Below are 27,705 nucleotides of genomic sequence, written 5' to 3'. Positions count from 1 at the left end.
TTCTTTTACTATTGGATTTTTTTTTCTTTAGGTTTTGTCATCTCAGAAGATGATACAAATGTAAGATGCTGTTTTTTTTTGTTTGTTTTGTTTTAGGGTACACTATCAAAGATCCTTATTTAAAGTTTATTTAATATAAAGAACATTTGTGGATATTGTATTTTAAAGACATCATTTTAATTTACTATATAAAATTTGATAGTTACTATGTAAAGTATTTTTATGGTGATAAGCCAACCAAGTGACCCTAAATGCAATTAAATGTAGAATATATTTTGAGTTTCTCAAAAATGTTTTGATTTTTCCAGGGAATTTTTTTTTTTTTTCTGTTTCATTCTGTGCCTGTATTGATTTCAATGTTTCCAAAAGTTTGGTCTGAAAGTAAAAGAGCTTCACATTGCTTTGACATGAGAAACAATTAAATCCAAATCAAGAAGATGGAAAATATATGATGTATAAGAAAATGTCAAGAACCCCTTGTCAGAACTATTGTTATTCTATGATTTCAGGGTCTCAGCATATCTGGAAGTGAGATTAATCAAGGTGGGGTCAAATTTTTGTGGCAACAGTGGAAAAAGGGAAACCAACACCCCCATGAGTACGAATCTCAAATCCCCAACATCTGTTCTTTGGTTTCAGAGAAAAGACAGCCCTATCATGGCTAGAAATGAAAGTTGTTTTCTAGTCAGGCATACTCCTCATCCCAGAAGAGTCTGCCACATAAAAGGTAAGGTGATTCAAGATTCTAGAATCTGTCTCTCTCTTCTACACTCAGACTACTAGATGATTCCAGTTGGTTAACACAGGGATGGTATCTAAAATATTTAACCACTGGTAAACACAAGCACTGATTATTGGGACCAGGTGCCAGCACCAGATCTAGAGCAGAGGGCCTTTCTGTGCCAGGGCATTAACCTTTGGGTTGCTTGATGGTCAGGAGGGAGGCCAGGAAAGAAATTGAAGTGGCCAGAGCAATTGGGCCACACAGAATGCTTAGGGCAACAGCTATTTTATCAACTGATATGAAAGTATTTTAATATTTTAACAACTGGCATATCAACGTCAGCATCTACTTGTTAAATATCAGCCTTGGAGAAGTATGCATTTTACCCTTCCTCTTTCCCTCTCTTTTTTTCCTTACCTCTTCCTTCCTTCCTTCCTTCCTTCCTTCCTTCCTTCCTTCCTTCCTTCCTTCCTTCCTTCCTTCCTTCCTTCCTTCCTTCCTTCCTTCCTTCCTTCCTCCCTCCCTCCCTCCCTCCCTCCCTCCCTCCCTCCCTCCCTTATGTCCTTCCTCCCACTGTGAGAGACTAAATTTCTCCTTGTTAAAGCCATCCATTTGTGGTATTTCTGTTATAGTAGCAGTAGATGACTAAAACAGAATTTGGTACCGGGAGTGGGGTGCTGCTCTAACAGATGCCTAAAATGTGGAAGCAGTTTTGAAACTGTGAATGGATAAAGGCTGGAAGAGTTTTAAAGTACCTAATAATAAAAGCCTAGATTATCTTGACGAGACTGTTGGTGGAATTATGGACGTCAAAGGCAATTCTTGTTAGGACTCAGAAGCAAATAAGGAAAGCTGTTACACTGGAGACGATGCAGACAGCTGCAGAGACATGGCAGCAGCAGAGAAATGGCAGCAGCAGAACCAGGAGATCAGCAAGAGATGGCACTGCAGCTGATCCACAGAGTGAGAGAGCTGAATGCCTTTGGGCAGGAGGCTTCATGGCAGAGTGGAGTGCCTCTGAGAACTTATTGTTGGAGCTAGGCTTGTGAACCCATGGAGCAAGAGGGCTGATTGCCTTTCAGCTGAAGTTTACTGGCAGAGTGGGGTGTCTCCAGGCACTCACCAGTGGAGCTAAATAGCTTTGGAACACTTGCCCCAGCAGGACAGACATGGGTGGTGAAGCCCAAGGGGTGGAGAGGGCAAGGAACAAAGAAACAAGCTGAAGAGACAAGGAACACAGGAAGCAGAGCTGCCTCAGTCTCAAAGGGTATGGCTCCAACATATGGCATCTCAAAGGGTAGAGTCACCACTCAGACTAGGCTAATGGGGCCACCCAAACTCGAGGGAGCAGAGGCGACATTCTAGTGGGCCTGGAAGGCAGAGCTGAAACCCAGGGCTGAGGGGCTTCCACTTAGAATTTAGGGAGTGTGGCTAATTCCTAGAATCTGGAGGGCAGGGCTATTATATAAATGGTCTCAGAGAACAGAAGATTATTTTCAAGACTTGAGGGCTAATGTAATGTGTTCTACTGACTTGCTTGGTGTCTATTATCCCTTCTTTCCCTCCAATTTCTCTCATTTGTAACAGAAATGTCTAGCTTGTGTCTGTTCTACCGCTGAGCTTGGGAAGCAGATAACTTGTATTCTAGATTTCACAGATGAAGAGGAAATTTTGAATTTTGGACTTGTAGTTGATCCAAGTTCTTTTGCTATGATATGATGGGGTGAATATGTTTTACATGTGCAAGGACATGAATTTTTTTGGTGCCAAAAGGTGGAATGTCATGGATTGAATTGTATCCCCCAAAAATGTGTGTCATCTTGGCTAGGCCATGATTCCCAGTATTGTGTGATGGTCCACCATTTTGTCATCTGATGTGATTTTATTGTGTGTTGTAAGTCCTGTATCCGTGATGTTGATGAGGTGAGATTAGTGGCAGTTGTGTTAATGAGGCAGGACTTAATCTAAAAGTTTAGGTTGTGCCTTAAGCCAGTCTTTTTTGAGCTATAAAAGAGAGATGTGAGCAGAGAGACATGGGGACCTCATACCACCAAGAAAGTAGCACTGAGAGCATAGCACGTCATTTGGACCCAGGGTCCCTGCACTGAGAAGCTTTTCAAGATTGATGACAAGGACCTTCCTCCAGACTGTGAGAGAATAAATTTCTCTTTGTTAAAGCCATCCACTTGTGGTATTTCTGTTATAGCAGCACTAGTTAACTAAGACACACTCCCTTTTTTTTTTTTTTTTAACTTTAACTTAATACAATAGACTTCTTGGAAGTTAAAAGAAAAACAAAACCCGTTGCTGCCGAGTAGAATCTGACTCATAGAAACCCTAGAGGACAGAGTAGAATTGTCCTGTAGGGTTTCCAAGGAGTGTTTGCTGGATTCAAACTGCCTACCTTTTGGTTGGCAGCTGAGCTCTTAACCACTGAGCCGCCAGGAGACATCAATGGCAGTATCTCCCAAGACAGGCGATTCTATTAGCTTGGAATGAAGAATAAAAGAGGTGTACACAATTTACACATATTTTGGTTGCTACAGAAAACAAACAACAACTAGCTACAAGAGAAAAGGTAATGATGTTGAGATGTAGTCTCACCAAGCCTATTAAATACAGGAAAGCAAGCTGAACCGTTTGAACTGGATTGAGTGAACAGCTAATTCCCGAGGATGGGGTAAGTTTGTGGTATCACCCCAGGAGAGCATATCAAAATCACCCATTGGGCTTAATCCAAATATGCCCTCATACTCATCCCTGAGAGCCTTATTCCTAGGGGAGAGGTATACTTCTGAAATTTGAATCACTGCATAGTGACTCCCACAACCAATGGAAATGTGTCATATTCTTGAGGCATGTGAGGCTGAAAAAATGAGATTGAAAATCATTGTCATGATAAAAATGAACCACCCTTTGTTGAGAAGAGCAGAGCCTGGAGATAAAGAGAATGAGGAGGCCACCACACCCTTCCAGACAGGTAACAACAAGCATCCCTACTATGTTGCCAGGCATGGAACTAACAATGGCCAAAAACAAAGCTTGAGACAGGTGTAGGAAAACCATTAAAAGGTCCTGGGAACTGACTTAGTACACAGCACGAAGAAGAGGAACAAGTAAAAAAAGACAATTACCTTCCTTACTCTCTCTCCTACCTCAATCATCGTGTCTGTGTCTATTGTCCAGTAGTCAGGTAGGCTTCAAGTTTGATTTGACTTGATAGCTCATCTCCCTACTCTGCCTTTCACAATGTCAGCCTCATCCTAGATCTGGCTTGCTTCCCTCAACACAGTTACATCAGTTTTTAGCTTCACATTTGCGTGCCACACTGGCTTCTCTCCCACAGATTTTAGCAAAACCCTGATCACATACTATCAGCACACATCAAATTGCATGCCTATCTCTGAACAAGTTTCTGTGGCCTGGAAAAATGGCATGCATGGATTAGCAGATCATGGTTTAGTTAACCAATCACCATGGCAAGGGGAATGGGCTCAACCCTTTCCAAAGCACACAGCTGTATGAACTCTGGAGGGAGGACAATAGAACAAAATATCTGGTTACTATTACTAAAGGGAAGGAAGAAAGGGACACTGGGTAAAACTGACAAATATCCACTACTGTTAATGTTGTTAGTTCCTTTCTCCCCTAACTTCAGGGGTCATTGATATGCTCAAGTCCATTGTTGTGGCCACTGTGTATTTTGAATGCCTTCCAATATAGGGGACTCATCTTCCAGCACTAAATCCAATCATATTCTGTTGTTATTCATAGGATTTTCACTGGAGGAGTCCTTGTGGCACAGTGATTAAGCACTCATCTGCTAACTGAAAAATCAGTGGTTCAAATCCACCAGCCACTTTGCAGGAGAAATATGTGGAAGTCTGCTTCCTTAAAGATTACAGCCTTGGAAACCCTACAAAGCAGTTCTACTCAGTCCTATAGTGTCACTATGAGTCGGAATTGACTTGATGGCAATGGATTTGATTTGGGTTCAATTTTCAGAAGTAGGTCACCAGGCCTTTCTTCCTAGTCTGTCTTAGTCTGGAAGCTCCACTGAAACCTGTCCACCATGGCTATTTGAAATACCAGTGGCATAGCTTCTAGCATCATAGCAATGCACAAGCCACCACAGTACAGCAAACTGACAGACGGATGGTGGAACCAGTTGCTGTTGAGTCCATTCCAACTCACGGCAACCCCATGTGTGTCAGAGTAGGACTGTGCTCTGTAGATATTTTGAAAGTAGACTCCCGAGGCACCTCTGGGTAGACTTGATCCTCTAACCCTTTGGTTAGTAGCAAAACATATTAACTATTTGTTTTCACCACCCAGGGACTTCATATCCACTACCCCCAAAAAACCAAAATGAAACAGCAACAAAAAAAGCATCTGTTGTCAAATTGATTCTGACTCATAGAGAACTGACAAAAACCTAGTCTTTTTTCCTCATTCACCCAGGTTTGAATAACATCCCTATATGTACTGTGAATGATGACGAGAACACATTCAGAACAATCTGGAGTGCTGGCCACTTAGAGAAAGACCAGGCACCATTTGCTGGATGCAGTTACTCACCCAGCACCGCAGCCCTGGAGAGCCCTGTCAGAGGAGTCTCACCTGCCTCACAAACAGTGAAGATGCCCCCACGGCCTCATTCTGGTGAGTTTCCCCGCTGATGAAATGTTTCCTCAGGCCTCAGTCAAACAACTTGCGGGGGTGAAGGGGGAGGGTTTATACAATTGCTAACATGGCTGCAGTAATTTAAAAATAGTCACAAAAGTTTCTTATTGTGAAATAGGTTATTCATTACAAAAAATGTTTTACTGTTAATCTCAATTCTAGTCTCTAATTCCTACAAAATTAGCTAAAAGGTGCTAAAAGAGAATGTTTAGTCAACATTGATATACGGACAAAAAGTGAGTCCAGAAAACCCAATAGGGATGGAATTTCACAGCTCCATCATTCCTACGCAACTGTGAACTCTTCAAGGGTAGGGCCGGGTGGTATTGCCTTCTGTGTTTTTGCCATTCCTGATACCTTCCCAAGTCCCAGCATAGTGCCTGGTCCTTAGTAAGCAATTCAATTAATGTTAATTGAATTGAAGTAAAAAGGGATTAACCAAAAACAAAATGTGGCAAAATGCAATGGGCAAGGTAGTACAGAAGAAAGAAATTCTGGATTGTAGAAATCATACCTAGTTTTTCCCTTTCCCCTGTTGTTGTTAGGTGCCGTTGTGTCGGTTCCGACTCATAGCGACCCTACGCACAACAGAACGAAACACTGCCCGGTCCTGCGCCATCTTTACAATCGTTGTTATGCTTGAGCTCATTGTTGCACCCGTTGTGTCAATCCACCTCATTGAGGGCCTTCCTCTTTTCCGCTGACCCTGTACTCTGCCAAGCATGATGTCCTTCTCCAGGGACTGATTCCTCCTGACAACATGTCCAAAGTATGTAAGACGCAGCTGCGCCATCCTTGCCTTTAAGGAGCATTCTGGCTGCACTTCCTCCAAGACAGATTTGTTTGTTCTTTTGGCAGTCCATGGTATATTCAATATTCTTCGCCAACACCACAATTCAAAGGTGTCAACTCTTCTTCGGTCTTCCTTATTCATTGTCCAGCTTTCACATGCATATGTTGTGATTGAAAATACCATGGCTTGGGTCAGGCGTACCTTAGTCTTCAGGGTGACATCTTTGCTCTTCAACACTTTGAAGAGGTCCTTTGTAGCAGATTTACCCAGTGCAATGCGTCTTTTGATTTCTTGACTGCTGCTTCCATGGCTGTTGATTGTGGATCCAAGTAAAATGAAATCCTTGACAACTTCAATCTTTTCTCCCTTTATCATGACGTTGCTCATTGATCCAGCTGTGAGGATTTTTGTTTCCTTTAGGTTGAGGTGTAATCCATACTGAAGGCTCTGGTCTTTGATCTTCATTAGTAAGTGCTTCAAATCCTCTTCACTTTCAGCAAGCAAGGTTGTGTCATCTGCATAATACAGGTTGTTAATGAGTCTCCCTCCAATCCTGATGCCCGGTTCTTCTTCATATAGTCCAGCTTCTCGTATTATTTGTTCAGCATACAGATTAAATAGGTATGGTGAAAGAATACAACCCTGACGCACACCTTTCCTGACTTTAAACCAATCAGTATCCCGTTGCTATATAAATCAATTGCCATCATTGACTCTGTCTTACGGCTTCCCCATGTGCATCTGAACAGAACTGTATTCTATAGGGCTCTTTTTTTGGAAGTAGATCACCAGGTCTTTCTTCTGAGGTGCCTCTGGGTGGACTTGAACCTCCAACCCCTCGGTTAACAGCTGAGCACATTAACTGCTTGTACTACCCAGCAACCCCATGCCAAAGGTCTCAGGGCACAAGAACATTATTTTGTTATAATGTGGCTAAATATTACCTTTCTAAAGACAAGGATAAGAGCAATCATTTCTAGAGCAGTTACTATGTGACAGACACTATTCTGTGGTTTTTATACTTGTTAACTGATTTCATCCTTTAAGAGTGCCTCTTGTCTCTCTTCCATAAACAATGGAAAGTCAGAGCCCTTTTATTCTGTCTTCTTTCTGGTGTCCATTCTTACTCTGCAGGACTAGAAACCTAAAACATTACATTTCTAAGAGTCACTTGCAAGTAAGATTCCAAATGGGTATTAGGTGTTGCCATCTAGTAAGATTCATATGGCAGTTGTGAGGCCAAGGTCATCTTTTTGGTTGCTTTCTGCTGTCCCACATGATTGTGGAGATAGGGGACACAACATTCAGAATCCGGACACAACATTCCAGTGTCCGGATTCTGAATTTATAGATGTCAAAAGGCAAAGTCATCAGATACAGTGGCTTTCTCATTGCAGCAGCATTCTGGTACCTAACCTCTAGCTTCACGGATGTTGACAGTAATTGAAGTGGCAACAGCCTCCTGGCTCCCTTTCTTCCTGATTGTGGTAAAGGCGGGGCCATTCTACCTCCCTCCCCATAGATCAGTTCCAGGGTGCTGCTCTTGGAATCATTTGTGAAGATCAAGACAAGAGTTCACTGTTCCAGCCCCTCCAACAACGTCGTTGTTGCTGTTAGGTGCCATTGAGCCTATTTCAACTCATGGAGACCCTATATGATGGAGAAGAACTGCCCTATAGGGTTTTCTAGGCTGTAATCTTTTTGGGAGCAGATCGCCAGGTCTTTTTTATTTGGGAGTAGCTGATGGGTTCAAATCACCCACCTTTCAGTTAGCAGTCAAGTGCTTAACTATTGTGCCATCAGGGCTCCTTCCCCAATGATACTACAAGCACTTAGAGCTGCTAACCAAAAGGTCAGTGGTTCAAATCCACCAGCTGTTCCGTGGAAGAAAGATGTGGCATTCTGCTTGTTAAGATATACAGCCTTGGAAACCCTATGGGGCAGTTCTACTCTGTCCTACAGGGTCGCTATGAGTTGGAATTGGCTTGATGGCAGTGGGTTTGGGTTTGTGGTTCAACTTACTGTATTATTTACCTTTCTGCTAAAAATAGCTAGAGTACTGGTTCCCACAAGTGAATGTTAACTTGATGGACTCTTCACCCATAACTTTGTTCTCACTACTTGGAGAGAGGTGACTTTACACTTTATTTTTGTATCTTTGTTCAGCTAGAGATAATGAATTCAGTTAGTATTGTATATACGCACAAACTATTTTTACCTTTTAAAAAATTATTGTGTGAACTGTGGCTTCAGTAAAGGAGATAGCATCTCTTACGCAGAGTATATCTTTAAGTCAATGTAAAATGAAATTAAACAAAGCTTTAAGTGGCTTCAGGGTAATTTAGGGGGATTTGGGAGTCCCTGGGTGGCTTAAATAGTTAACTTACTTGGCTGCTAACCAAAACAGTGGCTGATCAAGTACACCCAGAGGCACCTTGGAAGAAAGGCCTGGGTATCTATTTCTAATAGTTGAGAAAAATCAGCCACTGAAAACCCTGTAGAACACAGTTCTACTCTGACACACACAGGGTCACCATGAGTTAGAATTGATTTGATGGCAACTTTTTCTTTTTTCAGTTAAATGATTATGAAGTAGGTAAGGTTGAGAGACTGATGAACAAGAAAGAAAATTTAAAAAAAAAATCTGTAATTATAACTCAGCACACATCTCTTTTGTCTACAGGGCAAACAACATACATACATACTATCTCTTTAATTAAAGAAAGTACAGTTACATAGACAGGGAACAGAGAAAAATCTGTCTTATACTGAAATATGTACTTTTAAAGTCAGTTTAACCAGATGAAGAAAGAACTTGTAGTATTTTTTTTATATTATCGTCCTGGGCATAGAATTAGTTTTGTAATATAAATATGCTTTTATTATGTTGTAATGCAATTCTGGAGCCCTGGTGGTGTCCACGAGTTTCCTAATATTTATAAGCAGATCTCCGAGTCGACCTTAATTTAAATTTAGATGTATTCTCATCTATTTCAGCAACTAGCATATATGCTATGTGATAAGCAGTTTTTTTTTTTTTCAGTTTGATTTAAGTATGTTTTTCCTCCATGTCATTTCAGGGCCCTATAAAAATATCAAGGAGTGCTTCAAAACTTCCAGTGAGAATCCTTTAGCAATTAAAAAGGTAAAGAAATAGCAATTTGCAGCTATCTATTTAGTTTTACTTCTATCATTTTCTTTTCTTTTTTGCCACATACCTTTTTGATAAGTCACTATGTTTTATAATATTTTTAATAGTTTCATTAAGGTATGTTGTGTGCCATCAAGTCGATTCCAACTCATAGTGACCCTGTAGGACAGAGTAGAACTGGCCCCATAGAGTTTCCTAGTCTGTAATATTTACGGGAGCAGATTACCAGGTCTTTTCTCATGTGGAGCTGCTGGTTGGTTTGAACTGCCAACCTTTGCCATTAGTAGCTCTCTTAGTCATCTAGCGCTGCTGTAACAGAAATACCACAAGTGGATGGTTTTAGCAAAGAGAAGTTTATTTCCTCACAGTAAAGTAAGCTAAAAGTCCAAATTCAGGGCATCAGCTCCAGGGGAAGGCTTCCTCCCTCTGTTGGCTCTGGAGGAATACCCTTGTCTTCAATCCTTGCCTGGTTGAGGAGCTTCTCAGGCACAGAGACCCTGGGTCCAAAGGATGTGTTCTACTCCTGGTGCTTCTTTCTTGGTGGGAGGAGGTCCCCAACTCTCTGCTTCCTTCCCTTTCATCTCTTGTAAGATAAAAGGTGGTACAGGCCACACCCCCGGGAAACTCCCTTTACATTGCATCAGGGATATGACCTAGTAAGGGTGTTACAATCCCACCCTAATCCTCTTTAACATAAAATTACAATCAAAAAATGGAGGACAAACACAGAATACTGGGAACCATGGCCTAACCAAGTAGATACACACATTTTTGGGGGGACATAATTCAATCCATGACAGTAGCCAACTGCTTAACCATTGAGCCACCTGCTCTTCATTGAGGTACAAACCGCACGTATTTAAAGTGTACAGTTTGATAAGTTTTGACATGTACACACTCACAAAACCATAGCCAAAATCAAGAGAATGAACATATTAACCACTCCCAAAAGTTTCTCAAGATACTTTGTAATCTCTCTCTCCAGATTCTGCCCCTCCTTCCACAGGCAAACATTCATCTGCTTTCTGTCACTATAGAGTAGCATGCAATTTTTAGAATTTTATATAAATTAAATAACAACCAGTGAGTTCTTTTTTATGTGTTTTCCTTAACTCAGCGCAATTAGCATCTAAATATAATATAGCTTTATTTCACGTTAACAGAATTGTTTGTATCAGTTCCATTCATCACAGTCCCAGGTTGTGGATTCTTTCAGCCACTAGCTTCTGTGTGTCCTTACATATCAGTCACTTCTGGAGGTTAAAAACCCTTTCCTGCAGCAGGCACACAGATCTATGGCTTCTATAACTCCTCTTGGACGTAAAGCCCTCACAATTTTTTTTATTATTATTACTGCAAGTAGTATATTTACTTCCCAGAACAAGAAAATACCCTTTCTATTTCTACTTGCAAATAACCAAGGGAAGTAATTTAGTATGCTTCTCTAACTCTGCAGCTCTCAGGTGCCCTTTGGCAAAGCAAGGAAGTAGCAATTAATATCATGTACTCTCTTTATGAAACCCTGGTGGTGTAGTGGTTAAGAGCTATGGCTGCTTAACCAAAAGGCTGGCAGTTTGAATCCATCCATGGGCTCCTTGGAAATCCTATGGGGCACTTCTACTCTGTACTATAGGGTCACTATGGGATTTGGTTTTTTGGTTAGTCTCTTTAGAGACACAGCATAAAACCTCCCAGCTGTCTTTCCAGGCGTGGGAAAGAAATCTCCCCCAACAGAACAGATAATCCCATGTGTCATAAGTTGGTTAGTATATGAAGCTGCAATATAAAAAAAGATTATATGTTAAACATTTCAAAAGTATTTCTTGGGGCTTAGCCCATTATTTAAAATGGTTTCACCAACATATCACTATTTGTTCTGGATGCAAATATTTGATAATTAGATTTTAAGGAAGGATAGAAACTAATCTCTTTTTACTTTCATGGATCTCTCTCATTAATTACAATATTTCTCCTTCATTTTACATTTAATTTTGGTAGAAATTGCAAGTGACAGCAAAGGCATTGATTCTATTTTAACTTTGATTTAGGAAGAAATGAAGACAAGAATTTCACCATCACCACCAAAGGCATGCTCGAGTGCTGGCTCCTGTCTCTCTGAAGAAATGAGCACCAGAACTGACATCAAAACCGTCTGCATACCAAACTACCTGGATCAGGAAATAAAAGTAAGAGGCCAAAAGCAAACCAGAAACCAAACCCACTGCCTTTGAGTCAATTCCGACTCACAGGGACCCTATAGGACAGGATAGAACTGCCTGATGGGGTGTCCAAGGTTATAAATCCTTACAGAAGCAGATTGCCACATCTTCCTCCCGCAGAGCAGCTAGTGGATTGGAACTGCTGACCTTTCAGTCAGCAGTCGCATTTTAACCACTGCGCCACCACGGCTCCAAAAAAGTAAAAGGCAGAGTTATTAAATCCATCACTTGGGAGGGCAGCATGAACATACAAAAAAAAATCACTAGCGTCCTCATCTTTAAAATTCTTTCATGCTTTCTCATCAACAACTGTATTGATTTAAAACTACTTAGATTGATATTCCTGGGTGGTGCTGTTTGCACTTGACTACTAACCTAAAGGTTGGAGGTTTGAACCTACCCAGAGGCACCATGGAAGAAAACACTATGCAGCTCAGCTCTACTCTGTAACACATGGGGTCTTCATGAGTTGGAAGCCACCCAATGGCAATGGGTTTGATTTTTTTTTTTTCTTAGCTTTATATCAAAGGCCTGCTCCTATTTTCATTCCCACTCTTACTATTCCCTGGAATCCTGTTACTCTCACATAAATACAACCTATGATTTAGACGTAATAAAAGTTTTATGTTTGCCAAACAAACCCAGGGCTATTTTCCCTTTATCTTCCTTTATCATCTTCCAATTGCTTGAGAGACACAATCCTTATCTTCTTGCTATTACCTATACATTTTCTTCACAGATTTTAAGGCAGAGATTCTTCCAATCAAAATTCACCTTTCTTATCTGTGGAAACTGTTTCCTCAGGACTTCTCTGCCTGCAGTTATAAACTGGCTCATATTAATAGTAATATGTCACATCAGCCCACTGAAAGTTTCTCCTCAGAGTTATTTCTGAGGATGACATATAATCAAGAATAAATCAATCAGCTGACGTTTATCATCTGCCATTTTTTTTTTCTTTCTGTCGATTCCTTTGGTAACCTCCACGTTGTCCACTACAGTGAACTAAGGGTGAAAACATTGTAATGATGTCTTTAATGTTGTTGTTGTTGTTAGGTTTTGTAGAGTTGATTCTGACTCATAACAACCCCATGTGACGTAGTAGAACTGCCCCATAGTGTTTTATAGTCTGTAGTCTTTAAGGGAGCAGATCACCAGTTCTTTTCTCCTGAGGAGCTGCTGGGTGGGTCCGAACCACCAATCTTTCAGTTACCAGTCAAGCTGTTAACCTTTGCACCACCAGGCCTTCTTATAAAAACCTGTTGCCATTGAGTCAATTCTGACTCATAGTGACCTTACAGGACAGAGTAGAACTGTCCCATAGGGTGTTCAAGGAGGGACTGGTGGATTTGAACTGCTGACCTTTTGGTTCGTAGCCAATCTCTTAACCACTGAGCCACCAGGGCTCCTTATAATAGTTATAAATAAGTATAATAGCAATTATGTATGTGAAAGTTGGATTATGAAAAAGGAAGACAGAAGAACAATTGATGCATTTGAACTGTTGTGTTGGTGAAGAATATTGAATATATTGTGGACGACTAAAGAACAAACAAATCAGTCTTAGAAGAAATACAACCAGAATGCTCCTTAGAAGTGAAGATGGCAAGACTTTGACCTGTGTAATTTGGACACGTCAAGAAAGACCACTCACTCCCAAAGTACATCACGTTGGTAAAGTAGAGGGTCAACAAAAATGAGGGGAACCCTCAAAAAGATGGCTTGAAACAATGGCTAAAACAATAGATTCAAACACAGCAAAGATCATGAAATGGTGCAGGACTGGGCCAATGCTTTGTTATGTTATACATAAGGTCACCCTGAATTGGGTCCGACTCGATGGCAACTACCAACAACAAACTATAGCAATTACAGGCAAGTTCTAAGGATGGTTATAGAATAATCGTGATAAGGAACTATTTTAAAAGTAAGGCATTATAGTGGAATGGGGTATAATAATTTATGCTAATAATTAAAATTTTGAGAGAAAATAAAAGGCAGAGCAGATGCAGACTTTGTGTGTATACATGATTTCCTGATGATACTGGCTAAAGACTTTATATTATTCAGTGTCTTCAGAACCACTATTCACCTAACTCGCTTCACTTTGGTTAATCTCTCTATAATTCATTCATTCTCCCCTTAGGGGCTTCCCACCAGCTATTTCCTGTACTAAGAATCTTTTCCTCTTAATTCTCTCGGTGGTGACACCTTGTTCTCATTCAAGTGGCAGCTTAAATAACACTTAATCAGAAATACTTTTCCTGACCATTCAGTCTAAAGTAGCTGCCAAGCCACTCTCTATTGTACCCTTTTACAAGTCGTTATTATTATTATTATTGCATAGCACTTGCCACATCTGATATGCTCACATTTATTTATGTTTCATCTATTGGCAATCTCCCATCCTACCCCTGCTAAAATATAAGTCCCATAAGATCTCATACTTGTCTGTTTTGTTTATCTTCAGTGTCCAGGTGAGTACTAGACACATAATAATTATTCAATAAATATTTGTTGAATGTTGAATAAATTAAAAAGTGTTACCAAACTGAAAATGGAATTATCAAAAATCAACTAACCATATAAACTCTTGACCCAACCAACCATAAGCTCAGTGAAGTTTTAGTAAAACTGTCTTGCTTGCTTGGTCACATCAATAAATCAGCATGATCTTGTAGAACTGGCCTTATAGACATTATTATAGGCCCCTCCTTTGAAAAGTATCTTCTCCCTTACAGATATTTACTTAGCTGGATACCAGTTGATTAAAAAAAAAAAAAATCACAAAAATGTAAACTCTTTGAAAGAAGTGATCTTGTCTGTCTTGTTCACAACTGAATCTTCAGCACCTATCACTTTGCTTGAGATATATTAACTGGCACACATTTTACCAAATAGCTGGTGACTATTTGTTTAATAAATGAGAGAAGACAAAAATTAAGTGAGAAAATAGGTCTAATGAAGATTATAAAAAGGGAAATTTGATTGTTAGGGTGAGAATTAGAAAATCCTACAAAAGATAGGATGGCAGAAAGACAATTTTTATGTTAGGTACCAAGACTGGCGCCCCAGAGTCTTTGTTGGACAACGGTGGATCCCTCTGATACTGAAATCCCATCATTTGGGGTAAAGTTAAATGCAGAGGACTTACTCAATTTCAGAAGCCTCCATGGCAGTCTGCTCTGACAATACAAAGAGCTCCATATGCAGTTTTCTGGTTACTCCAAAGGCAGAAGAAACATGAGTTTATCTTAAAGTATTAAGGTTACTCTGAAGGAAGTAATGAAATCATAGAACAAAAAGATCTTTGAGGGATTCCAAGGAACAACTCTGAGAAACCTCCAAGGGTGGAATCCCAGAGAGACTCTACTTACTGAAGATTTTTTCCATTATCCCAGATCTAATCCAGGATGGACTGATACCCTATGCAGCAGCCATACTTTCTCTGACACTTGGAAACCTGGCTTACAGGCCCAGCTATCTCTACACCAAGCTGGAGAAACAAATATTTACCTCAAGGGGTTGAAGGTCTCTGTGGTCCATTGCGCATCTGCTCAGCTGCTATAATGAAGAGAAAGCGGGTTTCCTAGGAAGACATATTCTACTTAGTCTCACTAAAAGGATAATAATTATATTCTCAAAAACACAGCTAATCAATGAGTGATATATGAGTAAGAAGAATCTGGGAGAAATGTGCAATCACCATATTGATGAAAAGACATCAGAGTCACAGTGATCTAGAGAGTATCATGGAACTCTTTTATTTTTAGCATAGGCATTGATTTTTTGTGAAATCAGGAGCAAATTTAACTTGTTCTCTCCTAGGACATGACATTATTGAAGACAAAAAATATTATAGCAAAGCTCAATAAAGGGCAGTGGATTTTCCTGCCTTTTAATTTCACTTTTATATCTCCAGCATCTAAATCAATGACAAACACAAATATTTCTTCGATTAATAATAATTTAAGAAAAGATTGCAGGTGACAAGACTAGAAGAAAGGATGTTGCAGTAGTTCAAGAAATGACCAATGATGGTTTAGACTGGATCAGGGCAGTAGGGATAAAGAGAAATGGGTAGACTTGAGGAATATTTAGAAGATAGAATTTATTAGGCTTGTGTAGTAGTATGTTGTAGAAAAGGGCAACTGAGTGGTCCAGGGTGAATCCCAGGGTTTGGCGTGGACAACTGAATGTATGCCTGTGCCTTTCACTGAAATGGGGGAACCAGAAGGAAGAGCAGGTTGGAGCAGGTTTTGGGAAGAGAGAGATGGATTCAGTTTTAGATATTTTGAGTTGAAGTGCCTGTAGTATACTTAATATGTCTGGTAGGCAGATGGATATATAGAACTGAAGTTCAGGAGCCAGGCATGAATTCCAGACATGTCTAAACTCCAACAGCAGACACAGTTTAGGCTCAAACCGGAAACTTTATTACATGTGCTTAATTAATATTTTATACTTCTATTTTCATGCTTATTATAGTTCATTTTTATTAGAATTAATATTTTTTTTTTTTGGTATAGCTATCTCCTCCCTGACCCACACTTCAGTCCTTAGTGCAGGATTAAAAAAATAAAGAACAAAAAATCTCAGGGAAGGGTTCTGATTGACAAAAGGGAATTAAATACCTGTCCCATTGGGCCAAACACTATGCCCAAGGAACCGAGATAGAGTGATGAATCCAGCTCAGAACATGTCTCACCCCTACCCCCACCCCCATCCCCATTCTCACTCCCACCCCCACCCCCACGCCCACTATGGAGAAGAGCAGTGAAGATGGGAACAACTCTATGACTGGCAGGTCCCCAGTAGAGCCCCGTGGTACACTCGGAAAGAATCAGTTCCCCGAAAGAAGGAAAATGAATTGCTCCTGCCATAAAATGTTGCCAAACTTGAACTCTTACTTGCCTTGGAAATGCTGCTTTTGCTAAGGTTCTACTGTGCACTCTTTGGAATCTGGCTTTCCAGCTAGAATCCTAATTGACTTAATTGAGCATCATGTATGAGTGACATTTGGGAAGATGCGATTCTGGAGAAGATAAAAGAAGCCGTATAAGCCTTGCACCATTTATTTGCTCACTATGTAACTCTAACGTTCTCTGTCAGATCCTGGCAAAGCTCTGTGAGATTTTACGTACTGATTCTCTGGCGGAGGTTCTACAGTGGTTGCTTCATGCAAGTTCAAAAGGTGAGATTAGGATAAGCATTTGCAAACAGTGAGCTGAATTTATCGTCAGAAACTGGGACACTGGCAATAACTGAAGTCTTCTACCTTGGATTTGCAAAGATAATGTTGCAGTGTTATTTCCCCAGTGTTTTGTATCACAGGCATTGCAGTCTTGTATATCTGACTACACACATGCTGGTCATTCAACCAACCCAAATTCAGTATGCCCCAAATTGAACTCATTTGGGTGACGTGAAACACTTGCATCCAGGGAGGACTTTATTCTCAGCTCGAGCTGGTTTGTGCTTCTTCTGGAAAGTCTATACACCCAGCACCTCCCCTGGCCTGCTTATCTCTTTCCTTCCTTGGGTATGTAGGACAGCAGCACAACCTTCCAAGTCCCAGATTGTAACAGCTCTTTCAATTCCCCACCAAAACACCATCAACTCAGTCATTACCCAGCCCTGGCTGGTTCCATGAAAACCCATACCAGTTCCAAATGGGACAACCATAAGTGGCATAGAGCAGCTGTTCTCAAACCTAACTGGTCCTCAGACTGACTGAGGCAATACCTCTATGGCGGGACCTGAGAATTTACATTTCTCACAGTTCCCAGGTAATGCTGATAATGTTGGTCTGGGGATCACTCTTTGAGAATCACCGCACTAGTCAGTGTTAGGAAGTACCAATGTGTTAGGGAAAGACTAATGTTTTAAAATGCGGAGCATTTTGGAAATAGTACCTTACCCCAGGAATGTAAAGACTACTTGGCAGGCACTTGAGGATGGTATTTGGGAACAAGGGGGTTTTAGTTAGTCCCCATTTTATTTATTTATTTTAAATGTAACTTTTAAATAATGAAACAAGTAATAAATGCTTATTGTTGGGGGAAAAAAACAGATGAACCAAAGAAAGAAGAAAAGAAAAAAAAAAGAAGAAAAACAATAATTAATGAAATTACCACAGACATCATTTCTGTGAATACTTTGGTGGGTATCTTTCTAGATATGCTTGTAACTATTTATCTGTCTGTGTTTTAAGGGGATCATATTGTACTTTTTATTTTGTATGAATATCATTATGTTTCTTCATCAGCAGCCCATAAGGCTGGTTTTTGTACTCAATGTTTAAAAATGATTCCACTGTCATACAGAAACAGGTGCCTCAGTGAGTCAACTATGCTGGGGACTCTACAATGTCACAGTTCAACAGAAACTAGGCTGATGTGAACCATCTTTTCTGCAGAAACTTTGACTCACACATGGGTGCTATCTTAGGGTTCTCTAGAAAAACAGAGAGAGAGAGCGCGAGTACGCAAGCACAAAATTGATTTTAAGGAATTGGCTCATATGATTGTAGGGACTGGCAAATCCAGAATCTGTAGGTGAGGTGACAGGCTAGAGATTCCTGCAAAAACTTCTGTCCCAAAATGTGTAGATCAGACGATGGGAAGAGTGAATAAGGTAGTTCTGACAAAATGCCTATTTACAGTCTAGAGGCAGAACACAACCTGGGAAAACTCCCTTTTTGGTCTTAAAGCATTTGACTGATTGGATGAGGCCCACCCACATCATTATGGCCAACGGACTTAATCGCATGCAGCCGCTTCATAACAGACTCTAGGCTGGTGTCTGACCAAACCACTGGCAGCAAAGCCTAGCCAAGGCGACACGTAAACTAGCCATCACAGGTGCCTACCTAGAACATAGATTAGCAGCCTTTCACACTGGGGTACTGGATAAAAAAACTAACTCTGTCTCTAGTCAACACGGTGATTACAAAATCTCCTCCTCCCTTTTTAATCAGAAAAAGAGTGGGTCTCGGCTTTGGTTCATGCCGAGCTGGCTGAGATCAGCTTGTTGAATCACCGCCGAAGAAACACTTCAACAGAACCCGCAGCAGAAACCGGGAGGCCACTTGCAGTTAAACCACCCCCAGATTCACCTGCAAAATCAAAAGTGCTGACCAGCTCTGGAGAAAGGCGTCCACCGACCAGGTAATTTGACAGACGACATGGCTACCTAGAGGGCATGTGGCATGTAAAGACTTCGAATGTTCTTGTCACTATCCTTCAAAACGCTAAGCATACCGAGATTTTTAAGTGTCCCCTTTACTCAGTAAATGACTACAGAGTGTACTTGTTTTCTTCCATTGTCATAAATGCAACATGAGAATTGTTCTCTGGTCTACTGTTCACAGGGTTTGGGCAGGGGCTATGTCTTCTTGGAATCCCTGGGAGGTGCAAATGGTGAATGCGTTCGCTTGCTAACCAAAATGTTGGAGGTTTACGTTCACCCAGAGGTGACTCAGAAGAAAGGCCTGGTGACCTACTTCTGGAAAATCAGCCCTTGAAAACCCCATGAAGCACAGCTCTACTCTGACAAACATGGGGTCGCCTCGAGTCAGAAGCAGTTTGACGGTAACCGGTACTGATATGTCTCCCTTTAACCTAGCAGCCTTTCTTTTTGAGACAAATTCTCTCTCCACTGAGGGCAAAGCAAGAGTAGCAATGCAGAAATGTAAGAACATTCATTAATATTATCTTTTAGTTTAACTAAAAATAGAAGCAGGAAAGGAAACCAAATTGTATTGTTAGTTGTATATTTTGTTAAATGTACATCACATTGACATCACTTTTTTGTGTAGAATCATTTAAGAATAAACTTAATTGCTTCCTTTAATTTCCTCTGACATGGTCCTGGGTACTGCCACGAGGAAAAATAATTACTAGGAGGGCTGGAAATTATTTCAGTAGAAATGTTTCTTAAACATTGTAATTTCAACCACATAAAATACATATTTATATAAAATATGGTGAAAGAATGTGTTGTAAGATGTTATTTAAACTAGGAGACAAAATCTAGTGGCATTAAAGCTAAAATTTGGGTAAAAAAGAAAATAAAATTCAAAAAGCATAAGGTGCCTCTTCAAAAAGCATTTGGGCAGAAGAGAATTTTGAATTGCAATTTATCTCTAAAGTTTCTATGGTATGAGAAACTAGGAGAAAGGGTCAGTCTCTCTACCTTAGTGACAAACATCTAATATACTGTTTAGATACTTACTCAATGTCAGAAGAATTTTTCACTAGGAAGTAAATTTAAAACGGCACTGAAAAACAAAAAATTGGGGTAGCATACATAAGACATACATATGCATACTTTAATGACAGCGACATCTACAGACAATACTTGTATGTACCTTCGAAATTCATTTTCTCTTTCTCCAATTGGTTTAGAGTGTCAAGCCAAGGATCTGAAGGAAATAAGGAAGTACCTACAGGTTAAGTACAGTTTGTGATAATTACTGAGTTGGTATAAGGAAACCAGTAAGTAGCTACTTAGAGGCATAGACTTTAAAGATCTATGGCTTTAAAGGGAAAACAGTAAAATAAAATAGTGATTTCCAACTATACTCTTAAGGGACAGCATTGCTGAATTTTTCATACAGATAAATTTGCCATTAATTTTGTTTTGAAAGGCAAAGTGCCTCACCAGGGACAGCCACTTTTTGAGAAGCAAGACAGCAGGACAGCAGAAACTATAGGTTTGTTATGCCAGTCCAGCCACGGGAGAAGCCCTGGACTGACCCAACAAAATGATAAGGATCTCAGAGTTTTGGTCCTTCACAGATTAACTCTCATGGAGCCAACTGATGCTCACTAGAAACAAAGTCAACCAAAGAAAACAGAGCAATGAAATCAGGTATAAGTGAATGCCCTAGGAGTTACCTGGAATACGACAGAGAGTAACAGAAGCCTTGGTGGTGCAGTGGTTAAGAACTCAGCTGCTAACCAAAAGGTTGGCAGTTCGAATCCACCAGCTGTTCCTTGGAAACCCTGTGGGGCAATTTTCTCTGTCCTCTGGGGTCACTATGAGTCACAATGGACTCCATGGCAAGGGGTTTGTTTTTTATTTGTTTATTTGGTATCCCTACCAGATGTCTAGCCCCAGCCTACATTTGCCCCATCCCACAATTCAGACCAGGGAGAATCAAGAATTTGGGAAAGTCCTATGTTGGTTCAGAATAGCCCAATTAAAACATCCCAGTGGGTCTGACGGCTTCTAGCTCCAAAACAAACATAGGAACAATGATGACAGAGCAACAACTATGATGTCTACAAGCTGTATTGTGTATTTCAATCACAGTATGGTCCTATTTAGTTTTTTTTTTTGTATTTCAGAGGCTGAGCACAAGACTCCATTGTTTATAAAAAGAAATAAGATGAAAATACCCATGGCAGAATATTTCAGCAAACCAAAGTCTCCTCCCAGGCCTAAAACTCAGGAGAGCATACCAGCAAAACCAATGTCAGCGAGGAGTACACAACAAGGAAACAATCTCAGTCTTCAAAGAGTGTATTATCCTTTAACATCCCAAAGATAGAAATTCTAGACTGGGCTAATTCTTTCATAAATTTTACCTTTACTTTGTTATAACATCAAATTATTAAAAGAAAAAAATTTTGGTATCAAAGAATCAATAGGTCTTCTTTACTTGGCATATGTAAATCTCAAGGCACTTGTATATGACGCTACTAAGTAAACATTAATGGAGACAATATTTCTATTTGCAGTCAATTTTAATTCAATGCGTAAAAGAAATGTGATTATATACTTCCAGCTTGCACTAATAGTGTTAGTTCATAAACATAGGGCCATGATACTAGAAAAATCATTCATAATCAGAATTGGCAGTTAAACTCTGTTAGAGGGAAAAAAAAAATCTGAGAACATTAATATCTGAGCTGATTTTCTCAACCTATAATGTTTTAATGTTGTCAAACTACTATGGAAGAATTCTCACCTCTTCCACAAAGAGAAAAGATAAAAAACTTATCTCTAACTTATGAATCTTTGAGGAGCTAGTCACTACTCAATGCTAATGGTGGATGATATTAACAGATTTCCTAATATTGAACTTTTTTACTTTTAAAAAAAACACTCTTAGGTAACAGTTATTTTTTTAAGAGTTTAGTATGTTTGCACTGATATTTATGAGATAATATAATTGTGTATGCATGCATGTGTGCACATGTATAATCTTAATGATAACAAACACTTGTACTTACTGTATGTGAATCATCATTTTAAATATTTTAGATTTAGTAACTTATTTAATTTTCACAACTATTGGTGATAGCTACTACTGTTGTTCACTTTTTTTTTTATATAGAAAAACTGAGGCACAGAGATTCTATTCATTGGGATAGGACGAACAGTTGTAACAAATATCATCATCCAAACACAATTTTTTTCTCATGTAAGAGTTCGAAGTGTATATTCCTAGTTAGCAGGTGATTTATCTATGCTTGGTGATTCAGAGACCCAAGATCCTTCCAATCGCTCAGTCATCACCTAGGGCCTCAATGTCAACTGCATCTGGTTGGCAAAAGAGGAAAGTGAGTGGAAGAGAGTTTCCTATTGCTACCGTAACAAATTACCACAAACTTAGTGGCTTAAAAAAACACAAATTTATCACCTTATAGTTCTGGAGGTCAGAACTTTGAAATGGGTCTTGCTGGGCTAAAATCAAGCCATTGACAGAGCTGCATTCCTTCTGGAGGATTTAGGGGAGAATCCATTTCCTTGCCTTTTCCAGCTTCTAGAGGCTACGTACATTTCTCGGCTTATGGCCCCATTCCATCTTCAGAGCCAGCAAGGATGAATGGGGTCCTTCTCACATTGCATCACTTTGACATTGACTCTTCTGTCTTCCTCTTCTAAGGATTCTGGTGATTATATTAGATATGCCTGTATAATCCAGGAAAATCTTAAGGTCAGTTGATTAGCAGCCTTAATTCTATCTGCAACTTTAGTTCCCCTTTGCCACGTAACATAAAATTATCAGTTTCTGGGGATTAGGATGTGGACATCTTTGCTGAGTCATTATTCTGCCTTCCACAAAAAGGTACATCTGCTTAAAGCCAAGCCTTGGCCTTCAAACAGTGAACATCACTTCTAGTCACATTTCATGGCTGAGAAATAGTCTAGCTGAAAAGAGGACTGATACGTACTCTCAGATAGGTACCATGTTCCATATTCCATGGAAAGAAATTTTATCTAGACATATTTGCTATAGCTTTGAAGGGACCTCCTGTAATAGGACCTAGCCTCGCCTTTAATCAATAGTTAGCTCTGGGACTATGAACTGATTTCAATCTAGAAACTGAGAGCTGAAGTGCAATTTTCCATTGTGGTAGCTAACTTCAGCTTTCTGCACACCAACGCTCAATTTTCCTTCTGATTATGTAAATCAAGCAACACCTCAGTAAACTGCCTGTCTTAGTCATCTAGTGCTGCTATAACAGAAATACCACAAGTGGATGGCTTTAACAAAGAGAAGTTTATTTCCTCACTGTAAAGTAGGCTAAAAGTCCAAATTCAGGGTGTCAGCTCAGGGGAAGGCTTCCTCTCCCTGTTGCCCTTCTCAACAATGTTCCCCTGGACTAGGAGATTCTCTATGCAGGGACCCTGGCTTCAAAGGACATGCTCTGCTCCTGGCACTGCTTTCTTGGTGGTAGGAGGTCCCCCACTCTCTACTTGCTTCCTTTCCCTTTATCTCTTATAAAAGGTGGTGCAGGCCATATCCCAGGGAAACGCCCTTTACATTGGATCAGGGATGTGACCTGAGAAAGGGTGTTACATCCCACCATATTCTTCTTTAACTACAGGCAGAGATTATAACACATAGGAAAATCCAAAATGGAGAACAAGCACACAATACTGGGAATCATGGCCTAACCAAGTTGACACATATTTTGGGGGGACACAATTCAATCCATGATACTGCCCATGTATCTCACTCCTAGGATTATTATCCTCAGGGATCTCTGGGGGACGAGACATTCTGATTGCCTTATAGTCCTGGTGTCCTTTAGGGTAATTATGCCCATCTTGTTTGTGACTTGTTCGAACCTCTGGTGCCGTAGTGATTAAGTGCTACAGCTGTTAACCAAAAGGTCAGCAGCTGGAATCCACCAGATGCTCCCTGGAAACTCTATGGGGCAGTTCTGCTCTGTCCCATAGGGTCATTAAGAGTCGAAACTGACTCGACAGCAATGGGTTTTTGTTTTGTTTGTGACAGTCAAGTGATCTTAGCTGGCTTTTGCCATTCCGAGTCCCATCCATCCCTTTGGGAGAGTGATTGTCAGTATATGGACATTAAAGTGCATGTGAATCATCTGGGGGGTCTTGTTAAAAATGAAGATTCTAATTCAGTAGGTCTGGGGTGGGGCTTGAAATTTTGTATTTCTAACAAGCTCCCAGGTGATGCTGGCCCATGACCACAATTTGAATAGAAGGAAAGTAGCAGGGAACATTCCATGATGCACTCCTCTTCTGTTAATCCCAACCTGCAGATTCTCAGTGATGACCCTGAACAGTGGGGCCTTGCTGGAGAGTGTCTTTAGGGCCCTCTCCGAAAACAGTGTGAGTTCTTAGATCCAGTCTAACATGTCTATCTTTCTATGCCATTTGACTATGTCCTCAACATTATTCTAAGGAAATTCTCACATCCCTTACCTCATTTATTATACATCATTGTTAAGGAACAGCTTTAAGGAGACTTCTTATTCCAGCAAACTATTAGGACTGGCTCCACGTGCCCTTGCCAGAATATTGAATCCCGAATTATGGGTGAATGCTGTTATATAAATGGATTCTGCCCTGAACAGCCTTTTATTAAGCGCCTCCTGGTCTGACACATTCCAGATCCACTTCCGCATGTATTCCCCTTGTTCCTGAGAGTGTATATTACCCAGTTCTTGCACTTCCTTTGGGGAATAGATTTCTTCCTAGTGCAGGTGTCGTGGTTCCCTAGTTGTTGTTGTTAGGTGCCATCGAGTTGATTTTTAACTCACAGCAACCCCAAATGACAGACTTAACCTGTACTTAAACCTAGAGGTTTAGAGGCATTTAGGAGATTCTTCCAGATGAATCTTAAAGAGAGTAAGCATCATCTCGGGAGGCAACTGTTTCAAACAAGATCATCACCTGGTTTTCTGGTGAGGGGAGATGATTCTCTTATTCCAAGGGGGAAAAGACTGCTTTTGTCTACCAGAAGGGTTTGGGGGAATTTGTTCATTTCTCAGGCTCTTCAACCCATATATCATTATTTTAGGCCCCAGGGTCCAACTATTTTCTTATCAGAGCCCCCAGACACGTAAGATCTGTCAAGGCTTGGCATTTGGTTTCCATTGCAGCTCTCCCATGGTTATAATCAGACCTGGTGTCTGATCTTCAGTACAGTCCGCCCTGAGGCTGCAGGAGACTAGTATCCTTTAACACTGTCAGAGTCACTCCGGCTCCAGAGTGTGCCTTAAAGTGACAATTAATTGTTCTAAGCCTATTGATTTCTTTTTGCAAGGCCTGCAATTCCATCAAAAGGAGACATCCAATTCCACAATCCTATTATTATTGCCCTCCATACAGATGTTAAGAACTGTGCAGGGTCTGAGATTTTACCCTCCTTGAAACCCACAAGTTAGTCTGCAACAGTTTCATGGATGCTGGTGGAAGACATGATACTCTTGGGTCAGAGACAAAGGACTTTATTACTCACAGCAAAAACGCTACCGAGAGCTTCATGTGGATTTGTGTTGGCGCCCCATGCCCATAACATCCCACAGTGGCTCTGCTAAAGGCCCATGATGGATACGTGCACAAGCAACAGGTTGCATTGCAAGACAGGAACCTTGCATGTGGTGGATTCATCACTTTTACAGCTAGTGGAAACAAGCCTACTTTTTGTCTGGGGAGAGACTTTTACCTCATCCCTCAAAGTTGCTCACTGCTGACACAGTCCTGAGAAATGGCCCAGGTAAAGAGCATTCAGGGTCTTCTCGCATTCTTGGCGCCTCCAGGGATTCTCAAGACCTATGACAGATTGCCTCTCAACAAACAAATCCTATTCTGACAGTCTTCTAAGAGCGCTTCTGGTACCAACTGTTGTAGCTGGGGTTCCCTAGAAAAGAATACGAAACAAAACTCGTGTGCTTATCTTTTACTGGTAGTTGAAAATTCATAATAGCATAATTAAGGGAAAATGGATGGAGGCAAAGAAAGTGGAGAAGCAACGAAGTGGTAGGTTACCGAGTTGGGCACAGCTTTACAAGCAGATTCAACTATTTGCTCAGTCACATGACACATTTCCACAACAGGCTTACAGAAATATTCTACCTCAGAATAGTCCATCTGAGGAAGGAAGGGACACGAATTTATCTACTGGTCCCCTTCCATTTGTGCCTATCATTGGTCAAAGTTTGTCCCGTATGCTGTTAACTCCCCATTCTGGGTTGTCATATAGAGCTGCCAGGGAAGCTAGCTTCCACTCCCTGCAGCATGGTGCTTCATCCAACTCTAGGAGTATTGAGAGGAATAAGAGCTTCAAGGGGTCTAGTTGAGTCATGGGACTGGGTGTAGGAACTGGTGCATTTTCCACCACAGCAGGGATGATTAATACCATGCTAGGAAAAACTAGGGAAACACTCAACAAGATGGATTGACACAACAGCCACAACAATGGGCTCAAACATACCAAGGATCATGAAGATGGCATAGGACTGGGCAATTCAGACCTTTCGTTCTGTTACTCATAAAGTCACCATGAGTCAGACCTGACTTGACGGCAACTAACAACAACAAAACCCAACATTCACCCTAGGGGAGGGGAGGGCTGAGACAGTTACAGTCCAACAGATGAACAGGCTGCAGGGTAGCAATGACAGCAGAAACTGTGTCTCTCCAAAACTAAGTGGCCAAGGGCCTGGCACAGACAAGTGGAAGCTGAGCAAATCTGACGGAGTGCATAAATTACATTCAATACACCAGCAAAAGCCAAATATATGAGAATCCGAAATTATGCACTGTGACAAGTTATTTTTACCATGTCTTTCACTGTCATAAACATTAAGTCAACCACTTGCTACTTGAAGTTTTCAGAAAAATAAGCCATTTTCAAATCCATTCCCCAGAGGATTGATGATTTATCTTTAACATTTTTACTGTTATCGGTTTTGTGATGGGAAAAATATATCATAGCTCCCTGCCTTCTCAACTATGCTACAGATGGGAAGAAAAGCATATTGAGTGCCTGATGTAATGAATCATTCACATGCATTCTCTCAGATTCCTCCTCACTCTCTGAGGCAGGTATTAACATTCTCATTTTATAAATAACGCTGAAACTTATAAGGGTTGAATAGCTTGCCCAAAGTCACACAATTAATAAGAGGCAATACTGAGATTTAACCCCGAGTCCAATTCTCTACTCTTTTCATTAACCACACTGACTCCTGATTCTGTCACTGATTCTCTTCTTCACATACTTTTTTTTTTTTAATGTATCTGGCAATGAGTTAGGGAAACAAAGATAAATATCCCTATGCTAACAGAGATCAGAGTTAAATAAGCACTAATTGTAAGTCCTGCTGTTTTTTGTTTCTTGTATCATTTTACACCCATACATGTTCTCAGCACTCTATGGGAAATTCTTGCCTTTATCTACATTATCTCAGTAACCTTTCTATCAATTAAGCGAAATGGTGTATCACTTTACTTTGTAACTGTCAGTAATTGAAGGATTTTATCATTGTTCATTCACCTCCTAAATTTCTTCAGTGGAACTGCTTTCCTTTTTGCTTCTTCAATTATGAGCATTTTCAAATGATATAGGATGTCAATACACTGGCCACTGGAGAATCAGACTTAAGAATGGCTGATCTACCCCTTCCCTTAAGATTGAGCTTGCTTATGAAAGCCAAAGCTTTTTAAACAAATGAAATGAGAAAGAAACCTATTATTTCAACAGGCATATATCCTTTTGGAAACCCTGGTGGCATAGTGGTTAAGTGCTACGGCTGCTAACCAAAGGGTCGGCAGCTCAAATCCACCAGGCGCTCCTTGGAAACTCTATGGGGCAGTTCTACTCTGTCCTATAGGGTCACTATGGGTCGGAATCAATTCG

At 40.4% G+C, this 27,705-nt stretch overlaps 1 protein-coding gene across 1 annotated transcript; it reads left to right on the top strand.

Annotated features, from left to right (window-relative positions):
- The first annotated feature begins 460 nt into the window (after window positions 1-460).
- Window positions 461-21,200, top strand: C5H4orf17 (chromosome 5 C4orf17 homolog). The gene is made up of 8 exons (XM_064285521.1): window positions 461-727; window positions 5,186-5,386; window positions 9,281-9,345; window positions 11,400-11,537; window positions 16,683-16,764; window positions 18,550-18,739; window positions 19,979-20,022; window positions 20,924-21,200. Exons 1-8 carry the CDS (start codon window positions 595-597, stop codon window positions 21,124-21,126), a joined length of 1,056 nt encoding a protein of 351 aa, XP_064141591.1. The 5' UTR covers window positions 461-594; the 3' UTR covers window positions 21,127-21,200.
- Window positions 21,201-27,705: the final 6,505 nt, after the last annotated feature.

Source organism: Loxodonta africana, chromosome 5, assembly GCF_030014295.1.
Source record: "Loxodonta africana isolate mLoxAfr1 chromosome 5, mLoxAfr1.hap2, whole genome shotgun sequence".
Taxonomy (NCBI): Eukaryota; Metazoa; Chordata; class Mammalia; order Proboscidea; family Elephantidae; genus Loxodonta; species Loxodonta africana.
Note: the sequence above shows the minus strand (reverse complement) of the source record. Positions and strands in the feature narration are given on the sequence as shown.